The sequence below is a fragment of the Larimichthys crocea genome, chromosome VII, assembly GCF_000972845.2.
Source record: "Larimichthys crocea isolate SSNF chromosome VII, L_crocea_2.0, whole genome shotgun sequence".
Taxonomy (NCBI): Eukaryota; Metazoa; Chordata; class Actinopteri; family Sciaenidae; genus Larimichthys; species Larimichthys crocea.
The window spans coordinates 28,706,491-28,726,250 of record NC_040017.1 but is presented as its reverse complement, the minus strand read 5'-3'; the positions used below and the strand labels follow the sequence as shown (position 1 = coordinate 28,726,250).

Sequence of the window (19,760 nt, the reverse complement as noted above, 5' to 3'; positions counted from 1 at the left end):
CTCATCAGGATGTCAGACATGGCCCCTTTTGTTCCACATTGGGAGAAGTCTTTGGTCCCCATAAGGACTACGGGTCCTGACAAGCTCATTTTCTCTAAAACTGAAGGTCCCCTTTAGGTAACAAAAACACACTCACTTCCACAGTCTTTTACAAACCCACATACAGAGCAAGTGTTCATTGTTTTGTTCTTTTCCCTTGATTTTATGGATTGTACATTGTTCTTTTCCTAAAAAATCTCATTATTACTTCACACTTTGACAATGTTGTCGTTGTTACACTCCTGCAGATGAATTATACTGACCGGAATTGAAATTGACAGAGTCACAATCGGTGGGTTAGAGATGGAAGATTTTACAGGGGGTTTACAACTTCATTCAGTACTGATGTAGTACTATTACATAGTGATGATACAGTGCTATGATACAGTACTGCTGTAGATGTGGAGGACAGCTGTGGGTTGTCAAGGTCACCTGTGAGTCATTGACTGTCAACAGAGATCCTGTAGTGCTAACATGGTACTATAATAGTTATTTTTAGCCTCTTTTAGGTCCTACTTTTGGTTTTGCAGCACATTTCCTCTTCTGGTTCTCTCAGTGTTGCTCGAAGGATGAAAAAAAAAACAGTTATAACCGCATCATTATTTCTGCAGACGCTCCCCCTCCACATAAACGCTGCATAAAAGAAAGTAAGACATTTTTAAACCACAACATTTCACACGGACACACAGACAGAGAGGTGAGTGCTGCAGATAACTCTGTTCTTTGTACTTTTACTGCAATAATATTAGACATGAGCTATTGTGTGAGCTGAGTACTGTAAATTACAACAATAATTACACATATAAGAGTTTTTATTGCTTTTTGTACGTTGTTTGTTAACTGATCTGTGGTTACAGTAGCATTGGGTCAGGAAGTAAAGTAGAAGTACTTTGCTGAAGCACTCGGTTGGAAAACACTGCTATCTGTGATGAGACATGTATTTTAAAGATATTTGTTTTTTTAATGATGATGTAATATATTTTATGACTGTCGGAAAAAGGTACACAACAGCTAGTCAAAGTGCACTCAAAGATAAAATATTTAAGATATTTGATGCAGACATCAAAATTCTTAAAAACAAGTTTGTGTTTCATTTGTATTGATTTCATTTGAATTCTTTTTTATTTTGAATTAATTATTTTTTTTAATTGCATATTTTGTTTATGGAAGTTCAAATTCAGCATGTAAGAACACAACTTGGCTGTGAACTACATGTGAACTAGAACTCCTGGAGAGTGTATAAATATAAGTTTAAAATAATTGCTCTGATGATCATTAGCTCAGTCCTGGGAAATAACTGCTGTTGACCACAGGCGCAACCAGAAAAGCTGAAAATATTTTTTATTTTAAAGACATGAAACTGATAATACATGTAAACTTTTGTTACTGGTTCTTCAAACACATGAAGCTGGGAATATGTATGTACCTTTACTGCTGATCTTTGAGATGTGGGGAATCAGTTCCAGTTAACAGCCTTCAGACCAGTTGTAGACCAGTTCACTGGAGCTGATTCTGAGCCCTGGTTCAATACGAGGCTTGTGAGATGTCAACTTCAGACAGCTTGACTCTGTGCTGTATTTCAGTGTATATTTACTGTCCATGTTGAGGTTTTCTCTGCTGCTGCTGCTGTGGTCTGTCACTTCCCTTTCTGCTTTAACTAATTCCTGTATGCAGACAGATGATGTTCAAACTGTTTTCTAACATTTCAAAGATCATTGTTTGGGTTCAACTCTCTCAGAACATCCAGAAACATGGGTGACCTTAGAGGAGTGGGAGTGACCCCGTCCTTCAACCAGTCCTCAGTATCCAACAATTCGACTCCCTGTGAACAGGTGGACACCTCAGGCCATGTCTTCTTCATGGTGATCTACAGTCTGATGTTTGTGGTGAGTCTCAAATGTTCACATTCTCTGTCTGTCTTAAAGAGCTAACCCCAACTGTCACATCAAATCCTGTAAATGTTGTAAATCCACTTCCTGTCTTGTCTCTGTTTCCTCTGTAGGTTGGTTTGATCCTCAATGGTTTCACCCTGAAGGTTTACTTCTGCCGACCTCAGCAGCTGACGACCAGCAGTATGACCATCTACCTGAAGAACCTGGCAGCTGCCGACTTCCTGATCAGCCTCTGTCTCCCCATCCGAATAGCCGACTACGTCAGCAGCTCCATCTACATACACCAGGTCTTCTGCAGCTTTGGTACCTCCACCTTCTATATGAACATGTACGCCAGCATCCTGTTCATGGGCTACATTGCAGCTAACAGGTAGGACGATATTGTCTTTGTGAAGAGGAGGGCCCACTCCTGCAGCTACATCTACAAGCTGTATACAGATAGTGGTGGTGAAGTTAAGCCTGGTGTGTTTGACTGTTGGCAGTTCGGCATGCTGAGATGCCACCAAAACATTTAAATATGCAGTACTACTACAGAGAGAGCCACACAGTTATCTGATGCCAGTGCTGATTAATTTACTGACACCTGGCTCTCCTCTCTGCAGGTATCTGAAGATCGTCCATCCTTTAGGAACTCACATCTTAGGGAAAGTACGAACTGCCCACATCATCTCCACAGTAACCTGGGTTTTCCTCCTGACCATGACGGGCGCCTACATCATCCTGTTGTTCCTCACACAGAAAAAAGAATTAACTTTTGTTCCCAACACAAGGAGCTGTGAAGACCTGTACAGTGACCAGGTCAACCTGTTCTACAAACTCGTCCACATTGGCTCTGTTGCCATCTTCTCGCTCATCCTCGCCTCCCTGGTCTTCTTCTACTACAGCACCTCCCGCAGGCTGTCGCTGGCACAGCAGAGGCAGCCAGCGTCCTCCAGCAACAAGAAGCTCGCCAAGTCCCGCAGGAACATGTTGGTGCTGGTCAGCGTCTTCTGTGTTTGCTTTGTCCCTTACCACCTGGTTCGACTTTCCTACACTTTCATGAAGAAGCAAGACTCATTGAGCCAGGTGTTCTTCTACATGAGTGAGTTGACCATCATGGTGTCGACTCTCAACATCTGCCTGGACCCTCTCATCTATTTCATCTTCTGCAAGGACTTCAGGGCCCAGCTGGACTTGAGGAAGGTGTTTAGGACCACACAGGTCCCAATGAATGAAGGCAACAATGAGGAGAGGAGCAACAAACAGGAGATGAGCGGCAACAATATCAACAGCAATCGACAACAGGAGTCCTGTAGCTTACATCTAACGGACACCAACACCTACGACGTCACTGAAGATGTTCAGGCTTCAGGCTTCTAACAGACGTGTAGTTGTATCTTCGACTCTTGTACTCTGGCTGAAACATGTGGTGGCAGCAGATTCTGTTCAGTTTGAACGACCTCATCACATCCTGATGTGGATCTTTCTGAACATGCAGAACTGCAGCCAATCATTTCTGTGGTGTCATGCATGAAGTTACTTTATAAATAATGTGTTGCATCTCCAAAAAATTGTGTTACACTGACAGCTGAAATAGTGACCACAGGCTCTTTACCCATTTCACTATGTACACACTCATTGACCACACAGTCTATAAATAATACAGTTTATTCAATATTTTAATGATTCATTTTGCTTTTATAATCACATTATATGAACTGTATGTTGCTTTATTGATTCTTTGTTGTTATAATTCTGTAAAAGTTTGAATTATTTGGTAATTTTGAATAATTCTTTGCTCTTAAAAGGACTGATACTCACTGTGTGATGGAGTGTAGGAACTAAATACACGACCACACAATGCCTCCACTGACCAGATACTGATACACACAAACATACACAAGTCTGTGTAGCTATCCTTGTTAGGACATTCAATTAACTTTATTCACCATGGACAGCCTAACACAAATCCTAACCTGACCACAATCCACACCTTAATTTACATCACACTGTCACTTACACATACTAACCCTAACCAGGATCTTGAACACAACCTTTTTCCACATTAGAAGAAGTCATTGGTCCCCATAAGGACGACTGGTCCTGAGAAGTTCAGTGTGTGTAGTATTCAAGGTCCCCAATACGTAACAAAAACAAACACGCCAACAACTGTAATACATACACACAGAGCAAGTGTTTCTTGTTTTTGTGATTTTATGAATCATATCTTTTTCTTTATTGCAATAAATCTCATTATTATTTGACACTTTGGCAACATTGTCTTTGTTACACTCATGCCAATGAAGTATACTGACTGAAACTGAAAATGAGAGAGTGTTACAGAGATGCAGTAGTGCAATCATACAGTACTGATTGCCTTCACACTTGAAACATCTGACTGTCGTGAAACTTTTTCATAGTCATGTGACTGCTTCTACAATAGACAGGAGTGTAATGATGTCATGTGACCACTGGAGTGTAGTGTGAATGATGAAAACATGAACTACTGATTATTATTATTGTGATCAATAACAAATACATTTTTTAAAATTTCTTTTACAGGCAACAAAAAGCTCTTAACATGTTGTTTGTTCAGTCTGTGCAAAACTGATTTTCATTCATCCAGACTTTCTTGGCAACTGTAGCATTTTGATTTTTGTTACCTGATGAAAATTTAAGGTCTGTTTACCTGCTGTGGTTACAAACAGTAGCACTGGTCGAGGAAGTACAGTAGAAGTAGAAGTATTTTGCCCTTGTTTGGAAAACACTGGTGTGGGTGTTAATATATGTATTTTTAATGTGATTTTCTTCACTGATGATGTGATGTTCTTTGTCACTGTCTGGTTGTTGTGCACTCAAAGATCATATATTTAGCTCAAAAGCTCATTTACATGTTGTTTGTTTAATTTGTGCAAAAACTAAATAATTTGTTGTTTTATGTTCTGTTCTGGATTATTTCTTGACAACTGCAGTTATTTTTAATCTCTTAACGCCTGGACAGGAAGCTCTGATAAAATCGCAGTTCAAACCACATCACTTTTTGTAGAACCTCCCAATCTACGCAAACACTGTACAGAATATAGTCAAAGAATTTCTTACCACGTACCACATATTCACACGGACACACAGAGAGGTGAGTGCTGCAGATAACTCTGATCTTTGTACTTTTACTGGACTAATAATGGACAGCAGTTACTTTATGACCTATACGTACGGTAAATTACAACAATATTCACATACAGAAAACTATATGAAATTATATTTACCTGCTGTGGTCACAAACAGTACCGTTGGTCGAGGAAGTACAGTAGAAGTAGAAGTATTTTGCCCTCGTTTGGAAAACACTGGTGTTGGTGTTAATATATGTATTTTTAATGTGATTTTCTTCGCTGATGATGTGATGTTCTTTGTGACTGACTGGTTGTTTTGTAGAAACAGTTTAGTCCCACAAATTGCACTTGAAGATATTTGACATATTAGGTGAGGACATCTTCCTTACTACTTATTTGTCTAAACCTGTGGCATTTTTAAGACAATCATTTTAAACTAAATTTTGACATGTAGATGCAGCTGCACCAAAAATGTAATTATTTTAATCTCTACCTCTGATGACTTCCAGTTAACTGTGGTTTATTTTAGTTTACATTAAGTGAAGATGTTGAGGTTATTTCTGCTGCTTCTGTGATGACCTGTCACTTCCCTTTCTGCTTTAACCAATTCCTGTATGCAGACAGATGATGTTCAAACTGTTTTATAACATTTCAAAGATCATTGTTTGGGTTCAACTCTCTCAGAACATCCAGAAACATGGGTGACCTTAGAGGAGTGGGAGTGACACCGTCCTTCAACCAGTCCTCAGTATCCAACAATTCGACTCCCTGTGAACAGGTGGACACCTCAGGCCATGTCTTCTTCATGGTGATCTACAGTCTGATGTTTGTGGTGAGTCTCAAATGTTCACATTCTCTGTCTGTCTTAAAGAGCTAACCCCAACTGTCACATCAAATCCTGTAAATGTTGTAAATCCACTTCCTGTCTTGTCTCTGTTTCCTCTGTAGGTTGGTTTGATCCTCAATGGTTTCACCCTGAAGGTTTACTTCTGCCGACCTCAGCAGCTGACGACCAGCAGTATGACCATCTACCTGAAGAACCTGGCAGCTGCCGACTTCCTGATCACCCTCTGTCTCCCCATCCGAATAGCCGACTACGTCAGCAGCTCCATCTACATACACCAGGTCTTCTGCAGCTTTGGTGTTGCCACCTTCTATATGAACATGTACGCCAGCATCATGTTCATGGGCTACATCGCAGCTAACAGGTAGGACTGGACTGAAGAAGAAGCAGAGCAGCTTGTTCAGCTTTGTTGGCTTAGCGGTAATTAAGGACACCTGTGAGTTGTTGACCCACCTGTCCTCATGTGAGGCTTTAGGGTCACATAGGTGAAGGTGAAGTGAGTTGCTGAACTCCCTGGTAAGTGATTTTAGGACTGCACTGTTGATGAGAGACTGTCATAGTGATGGTAACCTGGAAAGATCATCCCTCATCATAGTAGGAGGTTTATGACACTGTGAGATGTTACTGTCCTCAGCCACACAGTTATCTGACACCTGGCTCTCCTCTCTGCAGGTATCTGAAGATCGTCCATCCTTTAGGAACTCACATCTTGCAGAAAGTGCGACCTGCCCACATCATCTCCACAGTAACCTGGGTTTTCCTCCTGACCATAATGAGCACCTTTACCATCCTGTTGTTCCTTATGCAGAACAAAGAGTTGACTTCTGTTCAAAGTGCAACAAGCTGTGAAAAAGTGTTCAGTGAAGAGGTCAACCTGTTTTTCAAAATTGTCTACCCCATCTCCTCTGTCATCTTCCTGTTCGTCCTCGTCTCCCTGGTCTTCTTCTACTACAGCACCTCCCGCAGGCTGTCGCTGGCACAGCAGAGGCAGCCAGCGTCCTCCAGCAACAAGAAGCTCGCCAAGTCCCGCAGGAACATGTTGGTGCTGGTCAGCGTCTTCTGTGTTTGTTTTGTCCCTTACCACCTGGTTCGTCTTCCCTACACTTTCCTGAGGAGCCAATGTTCATTGAGCCAGGTGTTGTTCTACCTGAAGGAGCTGACCATCATGGTGTCAGTTCTTAACGTCTGTCTGGACCCTCTCATCTATTTCATCTTCAGCAAGGCCTTCAGGGCCCAGCTGGGCCTGACAAAGTTATTCAGGACCACACAGGTCCCAACGAATGAAGGCAACAATGAGGGGAGGAGCAACAGGACAGGAGATGAGCGGCAACAATATCAACAGCAATCGACAACAGGAGTCCTGTAGCTTACATCTAACGGACACCAACACCTACAACGTCACTGAAGATGTTCAGGCTTCAGGCTTCTAACAGACGTGTAGTTGTATCTTCGACTCTTGTACTCTGGCTGAAACATGTGGTGGCAGCAGATTCTGTTCAGTTTGAACGACCTCATCACATCCTGATGTGGATCTTTCTGAACATGCAGAACTGCAGCCAATCATTTCTGTGGTGTCATGCATGAAGTTACTTTATAAATAATGTGTTGCATCTCCAAAAAATTGTGTTACACTGACAGCTGAAATAGTGACCACAGGCTCTTTACCCATTTCACTATGTACACACTCATTGACCACACAGTCTATAAATAATACAGTTTATTCAATATTTTAATGATTCATTTTGCTTTTATAATCACATTATATGAACTGTATGTTGCTTTATTGATTCTTTGTTGTTATAATTCTGTAAAAGTTTGAATTATTTGGTAATTTTGAATAATTCTTTGCTCTTAAAAGGACTGATACTCACTGTGTGATGGAGTGTAGGAACTAAATACACGACCACACAATGCCTCCACTGACCAGATACTGATACACACAAACATACACAAGTCTGTGTAGCTATCCTTGTTAGGACATTCAATTAACTTTATTCACCATGGACAGCCTAACACAAATCCTAACCTGACCACAATCCACACCTTAATTTACATCACACTGTCACTTACACATACTAACCCTAACCAGGATCTTGAACACAACCTTTTTCCACATTAGAAGAAGTCATTGGTCCCCATAAGGACGACTGGTCCTGAGAAGTTCAGTGTGTGTAGTATTCAAGGTCCCCAATACGTAACAAAAACAAACACGCCAACAACTGTAATACATACACACAGAGCAAGTGTTTCTTGTTTTTGTGATTTTATGAATCATATCTTTTTCTTTATTGCAATAAATCTCATTATTATTTGACACTTTGGCAACATTGTCTTTGTTACACTCATGCCAATGAAGTATACTGACTGAAACTGAAAATGAGAGAGTGTTACAGAGATGCAGTAGTGCAATCATACAGTACTGATTGCCTTCACACTTGAAACATCTGACTGTCGTGAAACTTTTTCATAGTCATGTGACTGCTTCTACAATAGACAGGAGTGTAATGATGTCATGTGACCACTGGAGTGTAGTGTGAATGATGAAAACATGAACTACTGATTATTATTATTGTGATCAATAACAAATACATTTTTTAAAATTTCTTTTACAGGCAACAAAAAGCTCTTAACATGTTGTTTGTTCAGTCTGTGCAAAACTGATTTTCATTCATCCAGACTTTCTTGGCAACTGTAGCATTTTGATTTTTGTTACCTGATGAAAATTTAAGGTCTGTTTACCTGCTGTGGTTACAAACAGTAGCACTGGTCGAGGAAGTACAGTAGAAGTAGAAGTATTTTGCCCTTGTTTGGAAAACACTGGTGTGGGTGTTAATATATGTATTTTTAATGTGATTTTCTTCACTGATGATGTGATGTTCTTTGTCACTGTCTGGTTGTTGTGCACTCAAAGATCATATATTTAGCTCAAAAGCTCATTTACATGTTGTTTGTTTAATTTGTGCAAAAACTAAATAATTTGTTGTTTTATGTTCTGTTCTGGATTATTTCTTGACAACTGCAGTTATTTTTAATCTCTTAACGCCTGGACAGGAAGCTCTGATAAAATCGCAGTTCAAACCACATCACTTTTTGTAGAACCTCCCAATCTACGCAAACACTGTACAGAATATAGTCAAAGAATTTCTTACCACGTACCACATATTCACACGGACACACAGAGAGGTGAGTGCTGCAGATAACTCTGATCTTTGTACTTTTACTGGACTAATAATGGACAGCAGTTACTTTATGACCTATACGTACGGTAAATTACAACAATATTCACATACAGAAAACTATATGAAATTATATTTACCTGCTGTGGTCACAAACAGTACCGTTGGTCGAGGAAGTACAGTAGAAGTAGAAGTATTTTGCCCTCGTTTGGAAAACACTGGTGTTGGTGTTAATATATGTATTTTTAATGTGATTTTCTTCGCTGATGATGTGATGTTCTTTGTGACTGACTGGTTGTTTTGTAGAAACAGTTTAGTCCCACAAATTGCACTTGAAGATATTTGACATATTAGGTGAGGACATCTTCCTTACTACTTATTTGTCTAAACCTGTGGCATTTTTAAGACAATCATTTTAAACTAAATTTTGACATGTAGATGCAGCTGCACCAAAAATGTAATTATTTTAATCTCTACCTCTGATGACTTCCAGTTAACTGTGGTTTATTTTAGTTTACATTAAGTGAAGATGTTGAGGTTATTTCTGCTGCTTCTGTGATGACCTGTCACTTCCCTTTCTGCTTTAACCAATTCCTGTATGCAGACAGATGATGTTCAAACTGTTTTATAACATTTCAAAGATCATTGTTTGGGTTCAACTCTCTCAGAACATCCAGAAACATGGGTGACCTTAGAGGAGTGGGAGTGACACCGTCCTTCAACCAGTCCTCAGTATCCAACAATTCGACTCCCTGTGAACAGGTGGACACCTCAGGCCATGTCTTCTTCATGGTGATCTACAGTCTGATGTTTGTGGTGAGTCTCAAATGTTCACATTCTCTGTCTGTCTTAAAGAGCTAACCCCAACTGTCACATCAAATCCTGTAAATGTTGTAAATCCACTTCCTGTCTTGTCTCTGTTTCCTCTGTAGGTTGGTTTGATCCTCAATGGTTTCACCCTGAAGGTTTACTTCTGCCGACCTCAGCAGCTGACGACCAGCAGTATGACCATCTACCTGAAGAACCTGGCAGCTGCCGACTTCCTGATCACCCTCTGTCTCCCCATCCGAATAGCCGACTACGTCAGCAGCTCCATCTACATACACCAGGTCTTCTGCAGCTTTCGTGTTGCCACCTTCTATATGAACATGTACGCCAGCATCATGTTCATGGGCTACATCGCAGCTAACAGGTAGGACTGGACTGAAGAAGAAGCAGAGCAGCTTGTTCAGCTTTGTTGGCTTAGCGGTAATTAAGGACACCTGTGAGTTGTTGACCCACCTGTCCTCATGTGAGGCTTTAGGGTCACATAGGTGAAGGTGAAGTGAGTTGCTGAACTCCCTGGTAAGTGATTTTAGGACTGCACTGTTGATGAGAGACTGTCATAGTGATGGTAACCTGGAAAGATCATCCCTCATCATAGTAGGAGGTTTATGACACTGTGAGATGTTACTGTCCTCAGCCACACAGTTATCTGACACCTGGCTCTCCTCTCTGCAGGTATCTGAAGATCGTCCATCCTTTAGGAACTCACATCTTGCAGAAAGTGCGACCTGCCCACATCATCTCCACAGTAACCTGGGTTTTCCTCCTGACCATAATGAGCACCTTTACCATCCTGTTGTTCCTTATGCAGAACAAAGAGTTGACTTCTGTTCAAAGTGCAACAAGCTGTGAAAAAGTGTTCAGTGAAGAGGTCAAGCTGTTTTTCAAAATTGTCTACCCCATCTCCTCTGTCATCTTCCTGTTCGTCCTCGTCTCCCTGGTCTTCTTCTACTACAGCACCTCCCGCAGGCTGTCGCTGGCACAGCAGAGGCAGCCAGCGTCCTCCAGCAACAAGAAGCTCGCCAAGTCCCGCAGGAACATGTTGGTGCTGGTCAGCGTCTTCTGTGTTTGTTTTGTCCCTTATCACCTGGTTTACCCTCTCTACATTTTCCTGAGGAGCCAATGTTCATTGAGCCAGGTGTTGTTCTACCTGAAGGAGTTGACCATCATTGTGTCAGCTTTCAACGTCTGTCTGGACCCTCTCATCTATTTCATCTTCTGCAAGGCCTTCAGGGCCCAGCTGGGCCTGACGAAGTTATTCAGGAGCACACAGGTCCCAACGAATGAAGGCAACAATGAGGGGAGGAGCAACAGGACAGGAGATGAGCGGCAACAATATCAACAGCAATCGACAACAGGAGTCCTGTAGCTTACATCTAACGGACACCAACACCTACAACGTCACTGAAGATGTTCAGGCTTCAGGCTTCTAACAGACGTGTAGTTGTATCTTCGACTCTTGTACTCTGGCTGACCCATGAGTGTAGGAACTAAATACACGACCACACAATGCCTCCACTGACCAGATACTGATACACACAAACATACACAAGTCTGTGTCCTTGTTAGGACATTCAGTTAACTTCAGACAGCCTAACCCAAACCTTAACCATAATTACCAACTTACACTTACTAACCCTAACCAGGACCTTAAACAACGTTTTTCCACATAAGAAGAAGTCAGTGGTCCCCATAAGGATGACTGGTCCTGATAAGGTCAGTGTCTTGTGTGTGAAGGTCCTCAATACGTAACAAAAACAAATACACCAACAACTTTAACACAAATACACCGATATACCCTGATTTTGTGGATTTTACATTTTTCTTTTTCTTAATAAATCTCATTATTACTTCACACTTTGACAATGTTGTCTTTGTCACAGTCATGCCAATGAAGTATACTGACTGGAATTGAAAGTTTACAGTTTTATTCAGTACTGACGTAGTAATATCATAAAGTGATGATACAGTGTTATGATACAGTACTGATGTAGCCGTGGAGGACACCTGTGGGTCATCATGGGCACCTGTGGGTCATCAAGGGCACCTGTGGGTCATTAGGGACACCTGTGGGTCATCGAGGGCACCTGTGGGTCATTAGGGGCACCTGTGGGTCATTAGGGGCACCTGTGGGTCATTAAGGACACCTGTGGGTGAGGGATGCAATATTTTTCATAAAGTTTGCAGTTTTATTCTCGTCAGCAGGACAAACATGGACTTTAAGATTCACTGAGACTGAGCAGCGAACTGAAGTTTGGATTGAAAGATCCCAACAGAGACACACAGTCATCATACAGTCAGGGCTGTTTGGAGACCCTATGCAAGATCATATTTGGAGGCCCATATTTTGTAGATTCTTAACCTTTTCAGACGACGTGTGGTGATGCACCAGTCTGTTACATAAGGAAAACAGGCTGGAGTACATTAATGCAACAGATGCAGCATGTTCCTGAAGAATCCAAAACAGTAGAAACATAAATAACTTACTTACAAACACAATGGTCCAGCATCTTTATTAATGTGCAAACAATAATAATGCTGATGTTTCAGGTAGTAAGAAACATTTACATGCAACGCTGCAAACCCTTCAGCACCATTCTGGATCTGTTTCTGTGACTGTGGTAACATTTGAGGCCAGAAGATCAACAGAAATCAGCAAAAGCTACATAATCTACGATTATTTTGATGCCATGATGCAATTATTTATGGTGCCTACCGTTAATCTCATCACTTCAGTGAACGGTGGGTGGTTGTCTTTCATCCCATCACAGCTTCCTTATCATAGCAGCTCAGTTTTAGTCTTAGTGTATATGTTTCTATGAGCATATAAGTGCTCCACACAACAAGTGAGGGTGTCTGCCTGGCTGAACTTGCAGCTTGGGGGCCCCCTGGTGGCTGCACAGTCTGCATATAACAAGAAACGGCCCTGCATACAGTCCTGTTATAGTACTATTATTTATTAGTACTATGTTCTACATTAGTAATCTATGCAGTGTCATATACAGGTAGGTAATGAACTTCCTCATCAGATAAAAACAGGAAACCTGTTCCTGACATCGTTCTGCTGCTGATTCACTCTTCTTCTCTTTTTAATAACATTCAAACACAGCTGAACTACACACAACTATAATTTCATTTATTACCTCCACAGTGAACACTTCTGTCTGTCAGCTACATTATCCACTACACGTAATGTTTCTATGCTGTGAAGGGGTGATCAAAGTAAGATTTTTAAATGTATAATGTCAGCGCGTATGTTTATTCATGTAGCATCTTTCAAAAGAAACTGATGTAACAAGTTCACAGTTACGACCTCCCTCATGTGTGCCCAGTACATATGAAGCTTAGCTTAGCATAAAGACTGGAAACAGGGGGAAACAGTTAGCCTGGCTCTGTCTGACATAACCCGCTTGAATTCATCAGTTTTTGAGGAGTTATTGTTTAGTTGTGGTGTTGCAGATTTCCTGTCCTGTTTTAAAGCTTTGAGACACGCCGCTCCCTTCAAACCACATCAGTGTCACTCTGCAGCGCTCCACCTCCACCTCAGTCCTTCCTGGTGTGAACGCTGCGTAAAAGGAAGTGAAATAGTCAAATTTCTTATGAGAGGTTCAGACTGACGCACAGACAGGCTGGCAGGCAGACAGACAGGTGTGTGCTGCAGGTAACTCCATTCTTTGTACTTTTACTGCTCTAGTATGACATAGTTTGTATTCAGATACATTAGAGATTAGAACATAAGAGTAGTTATAGCATTTTGTACATTTGACTTGTTCAGTATACAACAATGTAGAAATACTCAGGTCTGTAGAGTACTGTTGTATGTCATGTACAGGTAAACGTCCTACTTAATTAATAATACAGATACTCTAATAATACTTCTGTATGTTTACTGCATATACTTTCTCTATATGCAGCGTGTGTACTTTTACTGCTTAAAGTTTAAGTACATGGAGCTGAGAGTACTTGAGTCGTACTACTGATCTATGAGATGTAAACACTTGATTTTCCTTTTCAAAATGTTAATTTTACTATTTTAAGTGAAAATGTTTTTCACATTTTTGCAAAAAATGGCAAGTTTAGAGAAACGTACCCTGAAAAAACAAAAAAGGTTGGGACACACTAGTATATGATACATTATTATGAATATTTAAGCCATGTTTCTTCTCATTAGATAAATGTTCTCCTGATCGTGAGCGCTGAACAGCTCCCACCTGTTGAAAATGATTATCCGAGGAACAGTTTGATTATTATGATGACTGCTGATGTAAATCACGAGCAGCAACATAACTGTGAGAGAGCCAAACATAATGAAACATGTTTTTGTGAAGTTAAAGTAAGAACTAGCAGCAGTTATTTCTGAGACATGCGGTTATTTTCTCTCTTGCAGAGTCAGATCATCAGTCAGCTTAGCATAAACTCTGATGTGTGGGATGTAGCAGCATCTGTCGATATAAAAGTCTCATTCTGGTAACAAAAACATAATGATCCTTATTTTCTGGTAAATGTTTTCAAATTGCCTTAATGGTGAATAAAAGAGCAGACGGTTAGGCTACAGAATTAAACTAGATATAATGACATGAATTTTAAATGACTTTAAGGTTCTGATCAAGGACAGTGGACCCTGTACTGATGGGAAACACAATTCACCATTTAAAGCAGCTAAAATTACATGAAACTGGTATTTTTGCAAATTAGCGCCAAGGACTAAAAATCAGTCTGAGATTTACTGTGAAAAGAAAGTGCACTGTGCAGATATAAAAACACTGCTGATGTTCTTGGGGCTGAGCAATGACACGTGACGTGATGCATTATTAATAACAACATGTAAAAAATCAAACACCACAAACTATCAGAGCATCAGTTTGTGCACAGTTTGCAGCTGTTTACTTCCCGATTCTGAGAACTTGCATGTGTATCGCCGCCACAGTCTGACAGCTGACCACAGTGTTCGTGTTCATCATTTCATCTTTCATCTGGATTGTTGAATTGAATGTAGTATTGAAAAGCTTCATTGATTATTTGATTTGATCGATGCATCGACTTTTCAGCTCCATCGTGCACAAACTTTTGTTACACATCAGATGATTAATGTTTACTGGAGCTGATGACTCGGACTGTGGTCTACATTAAGTGTAGATGTTGAGATTATTTCTGCTGCTGTTGTGATGACCTGTCACTTCCCTTTCAGCTTTAACTAATTCCTGTATGCAGACAGATGATGTTCAAACTGTTTTCTAACATTTCAAAGATCATTGTTTGGGTTCAACTCTCTCAGAACATCCAGAAACATGGGTGACCTTAGAGGAGTGGGAGTGACCCCGTCCTTCAACCAGTCCTCAGTATCCAACAATTCGACTCCCTGTGAACAGGTGGACACCTCAGGCCATGTCTTCTTCATGGTGATCTACAGTCTGATGTTTGTGGTGAGTCTCAAATGTTCACATTCTCTGTCTGTCTTAAAGAGCTAACCCCAACTGTCACATCAAATCCTGTAAACGTTGTAAATCCACTTCCTGTCTTGTCTCTGTTTCCTCTGTAGGTTGGTTTGATCCTCAATGGTTTCACCCTGAAGGTTTACTTCTGCCAGTCTCAGCAGATGATGTCCAGAAGTGTGACCATCTACCTAGAACCTGGCAGCTGCGACTTCCTGATCAGCCTCTGCCTCCCCATCCGAATAGCTCACCATGCCAGCCGCTCTGTCCCCATCTTACGATTCTACTGCAACTTTGGTGCCTCCGCCTTCTACCTGAACATGTACGCCAGCATCCTGTTCATGGGCTACATCGCAGCTAACAGGTAGGACTGGACTGGAGGGAAAGTAGAGCTTGTTGTTGGTTGGTATCAAGTTCAGTGTGGTTGTAAGAGTTTTTTTCCTTTGACTTGTATTTTGTGAAGAGTTGGCTCAGTTTCAGTGCTGGGTAATCTTGACCTTTAAGGTATCGACCGAAACTCCCAGTGTCTGGCCTCTGTTGGTGATGCAGCCTTGATTACTTGGAAGGGAAAAAGGTCTAGTCTGAGGAGGAGGCTTCAGCAATGGCTTCTGTACTCAGATCTGGACAAAGATGACTATTTGTATGGGTTAGTATGGTTGTACAGAGGGTTGTGTTCACGTTTAGGCCCCTTTACACCAGCATGGAACCAAAGAACCCGAAAAAGACATTAGCAGGTCGTTATGCAACGCTTTACATGAATTATTAAGTAATTTATTGTTTAACAACTCGAACAAACTTAACTACAAACTAAACAAAAGATGAGATGAAGTTCATGTTCAGTACAGACAGTGTGCGTGTGCATGAGTTTAACGTGCAGTGTGTGCGAGATGTGGCGTGAATGAAAGAAATCAAAGCAGACAAGTCTGACAGGTGTGCTCTACATAGCTGAAGTCACCTGGCAGCAGTTAGCTGCACCTCAGGGACCTGCTACACTGCAACAACACAACAAGTGAATAAAGCCGACAGTGACTCTTCATTGACTTGGATGGAATCATTCATGAATCAGAGCTAATGGTTGAAAAGGGTCTATTGTGAAGAGAAGGCTCAGTGTTTCAAAGAACAGCTTGGAGTATTTGATTATGGAAAATTATTTTTAATTTCTTTCTTGCTTAAAGTTTAATTTTCAGTGTGATACCGGGGAAACAGCTCAGCTCTGTCCACACATATCTCACAAATACCAGTATATAAATTCCAGTCAGTAAACGTGAAGCAGTTTGAGTGGGTGTTATGTTAAACTAAATGTGGTTAAAGGAGTCTCAGTGTAAATACATTTTATTGAGGTCAGGGGACCACAGGGGCATTTTATTGGAAGGCTGACTGATTTTTTAGTAAGTGATGCCGCCCAGGAGTTGGTTGGTTGGTTGGTTGGTTGGTTGGTTGGTTGGTTGGTTGACCTTGATTTTAAAGACCAGAAACGTTCTTTGCAAAGATTCGTTCCACGTTGTGATTTCAGTCAATTAAACAGAGACACGGGGTACGATGTGGTTTTCTGTAGCAGTTCAGAGCTTTGAAAGTTTCTCAGATACAAAAAGCTGCAGTCGAGGTAAGATGTTCAGATAAAGACCAAACAAAAGAGACAAATCTGCGTTCACTCTGCATGTTGGCATGCAGACAAACCCTGTGGTTAGCAGGCAGCAGATCTCTGAACTTTTTTGGGGGGGTGGGGGAGTATGTATGTGGCGCATATTCATATATACATTATTATACATATACACATTATTTGAAAGAATAATACTATCTATTAACTATATTGTCACTTAGGCTATCTGCCATATTAGCACTTTGCTCTTTGCATACCAGGCCTACAGTCGTGTATTTTTAAATCCAACACACGATCTGTCAATGTCGGCCACCGACAAACGTGATGCATGTTTGATGCCACGGACAGCTGCTTTATGACGAGGGTCTAACTTGTGCCGAGACAGCACCTTTGCCATTAGATCCATACATGACACGCCTTGCACACACAGTGCAGAAGCTGCTCCCAAAGGGCTTGCCATTTATTCTTGATGCCCTTCTCGACATCTTTAGTGTCGTCCCTGGGCTTCATGAACCTGTTACTGCAGGCTAATGATGCTCACTTTCGACTTGTCAACGACACGTGAAGCAAATGTCAACACCTAGCCTATGTCCCGCATTCTTTCCGCCATGTTCCGCCTCGCTCTAGCTGATGTGCTGATTATGAATTCAACAGTGTAAGGATGTGAAACTCTCACCACAGGTTTTAACAGTTATCAGATATAGAGCGCGCAAGTCTAAGATTAAATCAGTCTGACAGGCATAGCTACTTCAGAGCTGTGGTCGTCCTGGCTTCCTGCTAGAGGTAGACTTCGTGTTGCTTAACAACGGCTCCTACGACCATCAACGCAATCTTAAACTAATCTTTTTCTTCATGTCCATTTTTGAGTACTTGAACGTCAACTTGAGTTGTATTTGGATGCACCCAGTGCTAAGATCAGGAGGAGTTTCATTACCATTGAACATAATCCTGGGCGTTGTAGATATCAATAGACTGACTCCTGGTTCTCCTCTCTCCAGATATATGAAGATCATCCATCCTTTAGGAACTCACATCCTGCGGACGGTGCGAGCCACCCACATCATCTCCACGGTGACCTGGGGTTTCCTCTTGGCCACGATGAGCACCTACATCACCCTGTCAGTCTTCACCCAGGAAAATGTGACCCACATCCCCAACAACACAGGAAGCTGTGAAGTCCTGCACAGTAAACAGCTCAGCCTGTTCTACAAACTCGTCCACTGCGGCTCGGCTGTCATCTTCCTGTTCGTCCTCGTCTCCCTGGTCTTCTTCTACTACAGCACCTCCCGCAGGCTGTCGCTGGCACAGCAGAAGCAGCCAGCGTCCCCCAGCAACAAGAAGCTCGCCAGGTCGCGCAGGAACATGTTGGTGCTGGTCAGCGTCTTCTGCGTTTGCTTTGTACCTTACCACCTGGTTCGGCTTCCCTACGCTTTCCTGAAGAGGACTGAAGGAGCTGACCAGGTGTTCTTCTACCTGAAGGAGCTGACCATTGTGGTGTCGGTTCTCAACGTCTGTCTGGACCCTTTCATCTATTTCATCTTCTGCAAGGCCTTCAGGGCCCAGCTGGGCCTGAAGAGGGCGTTCAGCACCACACAGACCTTAACTCATGGAGGAAACAACGAAAGGAGGAGTAGCATCGGGCAGAGCACCAACAGAATCAAGAGGAAGACGTCGCTCAGCACGACGTCAAAGCAGACCGGCGTTCTGTAGCTTGAGGCTAACCGACACCAACACCCATGACTTCACAGAAAGTCTTCAGGCTTCTTACAGACTCGCAGTTGGATTATTTAGTCTTGGACTTCAGCGGACCGTGCAGAGGAAGCAGATACAGTTTAGTTTGAAGGACCTCATGTAGTGTTTCATGACTTATAAACATCATTGTTTGCTGAGTGTGTCTGCATGATCTGTTGATAACTCTGCAGGTCTTCAGTTCACATCAGTACGTGTAAACTGTCCTGATTATCCTGTACCGCAGCACAAATATGTTTCCAGGAACTCGTCCCCGAGCTGACAACAAATAAAACCTGTTTGAAACAAGTTATGTGGTTTTAGTTATGTAAATATCAGACTTGGCTTTACCTTTCAATACACACTGATATTCAAAATAGTTCCTGGAACATCTGCAACAACAACAACGAGCTTTAGAGGAAATATATGAATTCAAATCTAAGAGGGTCAAATATTTCTGTTTTTGTTGACATGTTTATGTCTAAATGTGTATGTGTGCAATATACGTCATTACATTAATATATTAAATATTCAGAAACACATGTTAAATGCATGATTTTATTGTATATATTGTGTTTGTTACATCAGAATTACATATATTATTTTATTAATGTTGTTGATATTGGTTTTATTAAAGTATTTTGAACATGTGAGAAAGTTGAAGTATGATTTAGTGTCATTGTCCAAACTCACTGTATGATTAACAGAAATACATGACTTTATTCCATTAAAATGCCGTATACGTAAAGGCTTTGAAATATTACTTTTTTACTGCATACATGAAATCATCAGTACTGACATACTTTTACTGTAAAATTAGAAAAAGTTATACCGTATTTATTACGGTAAACTGGCAACCACAGCTGCCAGTTTTTTTTACTGTAAAACCTACAGACGTTGTTTACAGTCTACATACCACTGAAGACATCCTGTGTATATCCACATGAAGCTCTAAGTCTGCTGTTGTATTGTGTGTTGTAATGTTTCATGTCACATTATGGTGAAACACTTTCACTGTGTGTGTCTGGTTGGAAAGACTCGCACACAGCTGGCTTCAGACTCCCATTGTGGTCGAACAGAACAAGATTGTTCGACATCGTTGGGAATAATCGCTTTTAAACTCCGGACGATGTTC

The 19,760-nt window shown here is 41.4% G+C and overlaps 4 protein-coding genes across 5 annotated transcripts; all 4 read left to right on the top strand.

Moving 5' to 3' along the window:
* The first annotated feature begins 351 nt into the window (after window positions 1–351).
* LOC113746135 (P2Y purinoceptor 14-like) lies at window positions 352–4,174 on the top strand. 2 transcript variants are annotated; one of them, XM_027280742.1, is made up of 4 exons: window positions 352–736; window positions 1,778–1,925; window positions 2,042–2,301; window positions 2,534–4,174. In XM_027280742.1, exons 2-4 carry the CDS (start codon window positions 1,791–1,793, stop codon window positions 3,288–3,290), a joined length of 1,152 nt encoding a protein of 383 aa, XP_027136543.1. In that variant the 5' UTR covers window positions 352–736; window positions 1,778–1,790; the 3' UTR covers window positions 3,291–4,174. The 2 variants fall into 2 exon arrangements, with proteins under 2 accessions (XP_027136543.1, XP_027136542.1); XM_027280741.1 differs by lacking the exon at window positions 352–736 and having other exon boundaries at window positions 745–1,925; window positions 2,534–3,321; window positions 3,959–4,174.
* Window positions 4,175–5,717: 1,543 nt separating this feature from the next.
* Window positions 5,718–8,178, top strand: LOC113746141 (P2Y purinoceptor 14-like). The gene is made up of 3 exons (XM_027280768.1): window positions 5,718–5,852; window positions 5,969–6,228; window positions 6,537–8,178. The coding sequence occupies exons 1-3, from the start codon at window positions 5,718–5,720 to the stop codon at window positions 7,228–7,230; spliced, it is 1,089 nt and encodes a 362-aa protein (XP_027136569.1). The 3' UTR covers window positions 7,231–8,178.
* Window positions 8,179–9,721: 1,543 nt separating this feature from the next.
* LOC104939771 (P2Y purinoceptor 14) lies at window positions 9,722–11,346 on the top strand. Its single transcript, XM_027280767.1, has 3 exons — window positions 9,722–9,856; window positions 9,973–10,232; window positions 10,541–11,346. The coding sequence occupies exons 1-3, from the start codon at window positions 9,722–9,724 to the stop codon at window positions 11,232–11,234; spliced, it is 1,089 nt and encodes a 362-aa protein (XP_027136568.1). The 3' UTR covers window positions 11,235–11,346.
* A 2,128-nt stretch (window positions 11,347–13,474) lies between these two features.
* LOC104936914 (P2Y purinoceptor 14) lies at window positions 13,475–19,353 on the top strand. Its single transcript, XM_027280743.1, has 4 exons — window positions 13,475–13,526; window positions 15,141–15,288; window positions 15,405–15,661; window positions 17,896–19,353. The coding sequence occupies exons 2-4, from the start codon at window positions 15,154–15,156 to the stop codon at window positions 18,605–18,607; spliced, it is 1,104 nt and encodes a 367-aa protein (XP_027136544.1). The 5' UTR covers window positions 13,475–13,526; window positions 15,141–15,153; the 3' UTR covers window positions 18,608–19,353.
* Window positions 19,354–19,760: the final 407 nt, after the last annotated feature.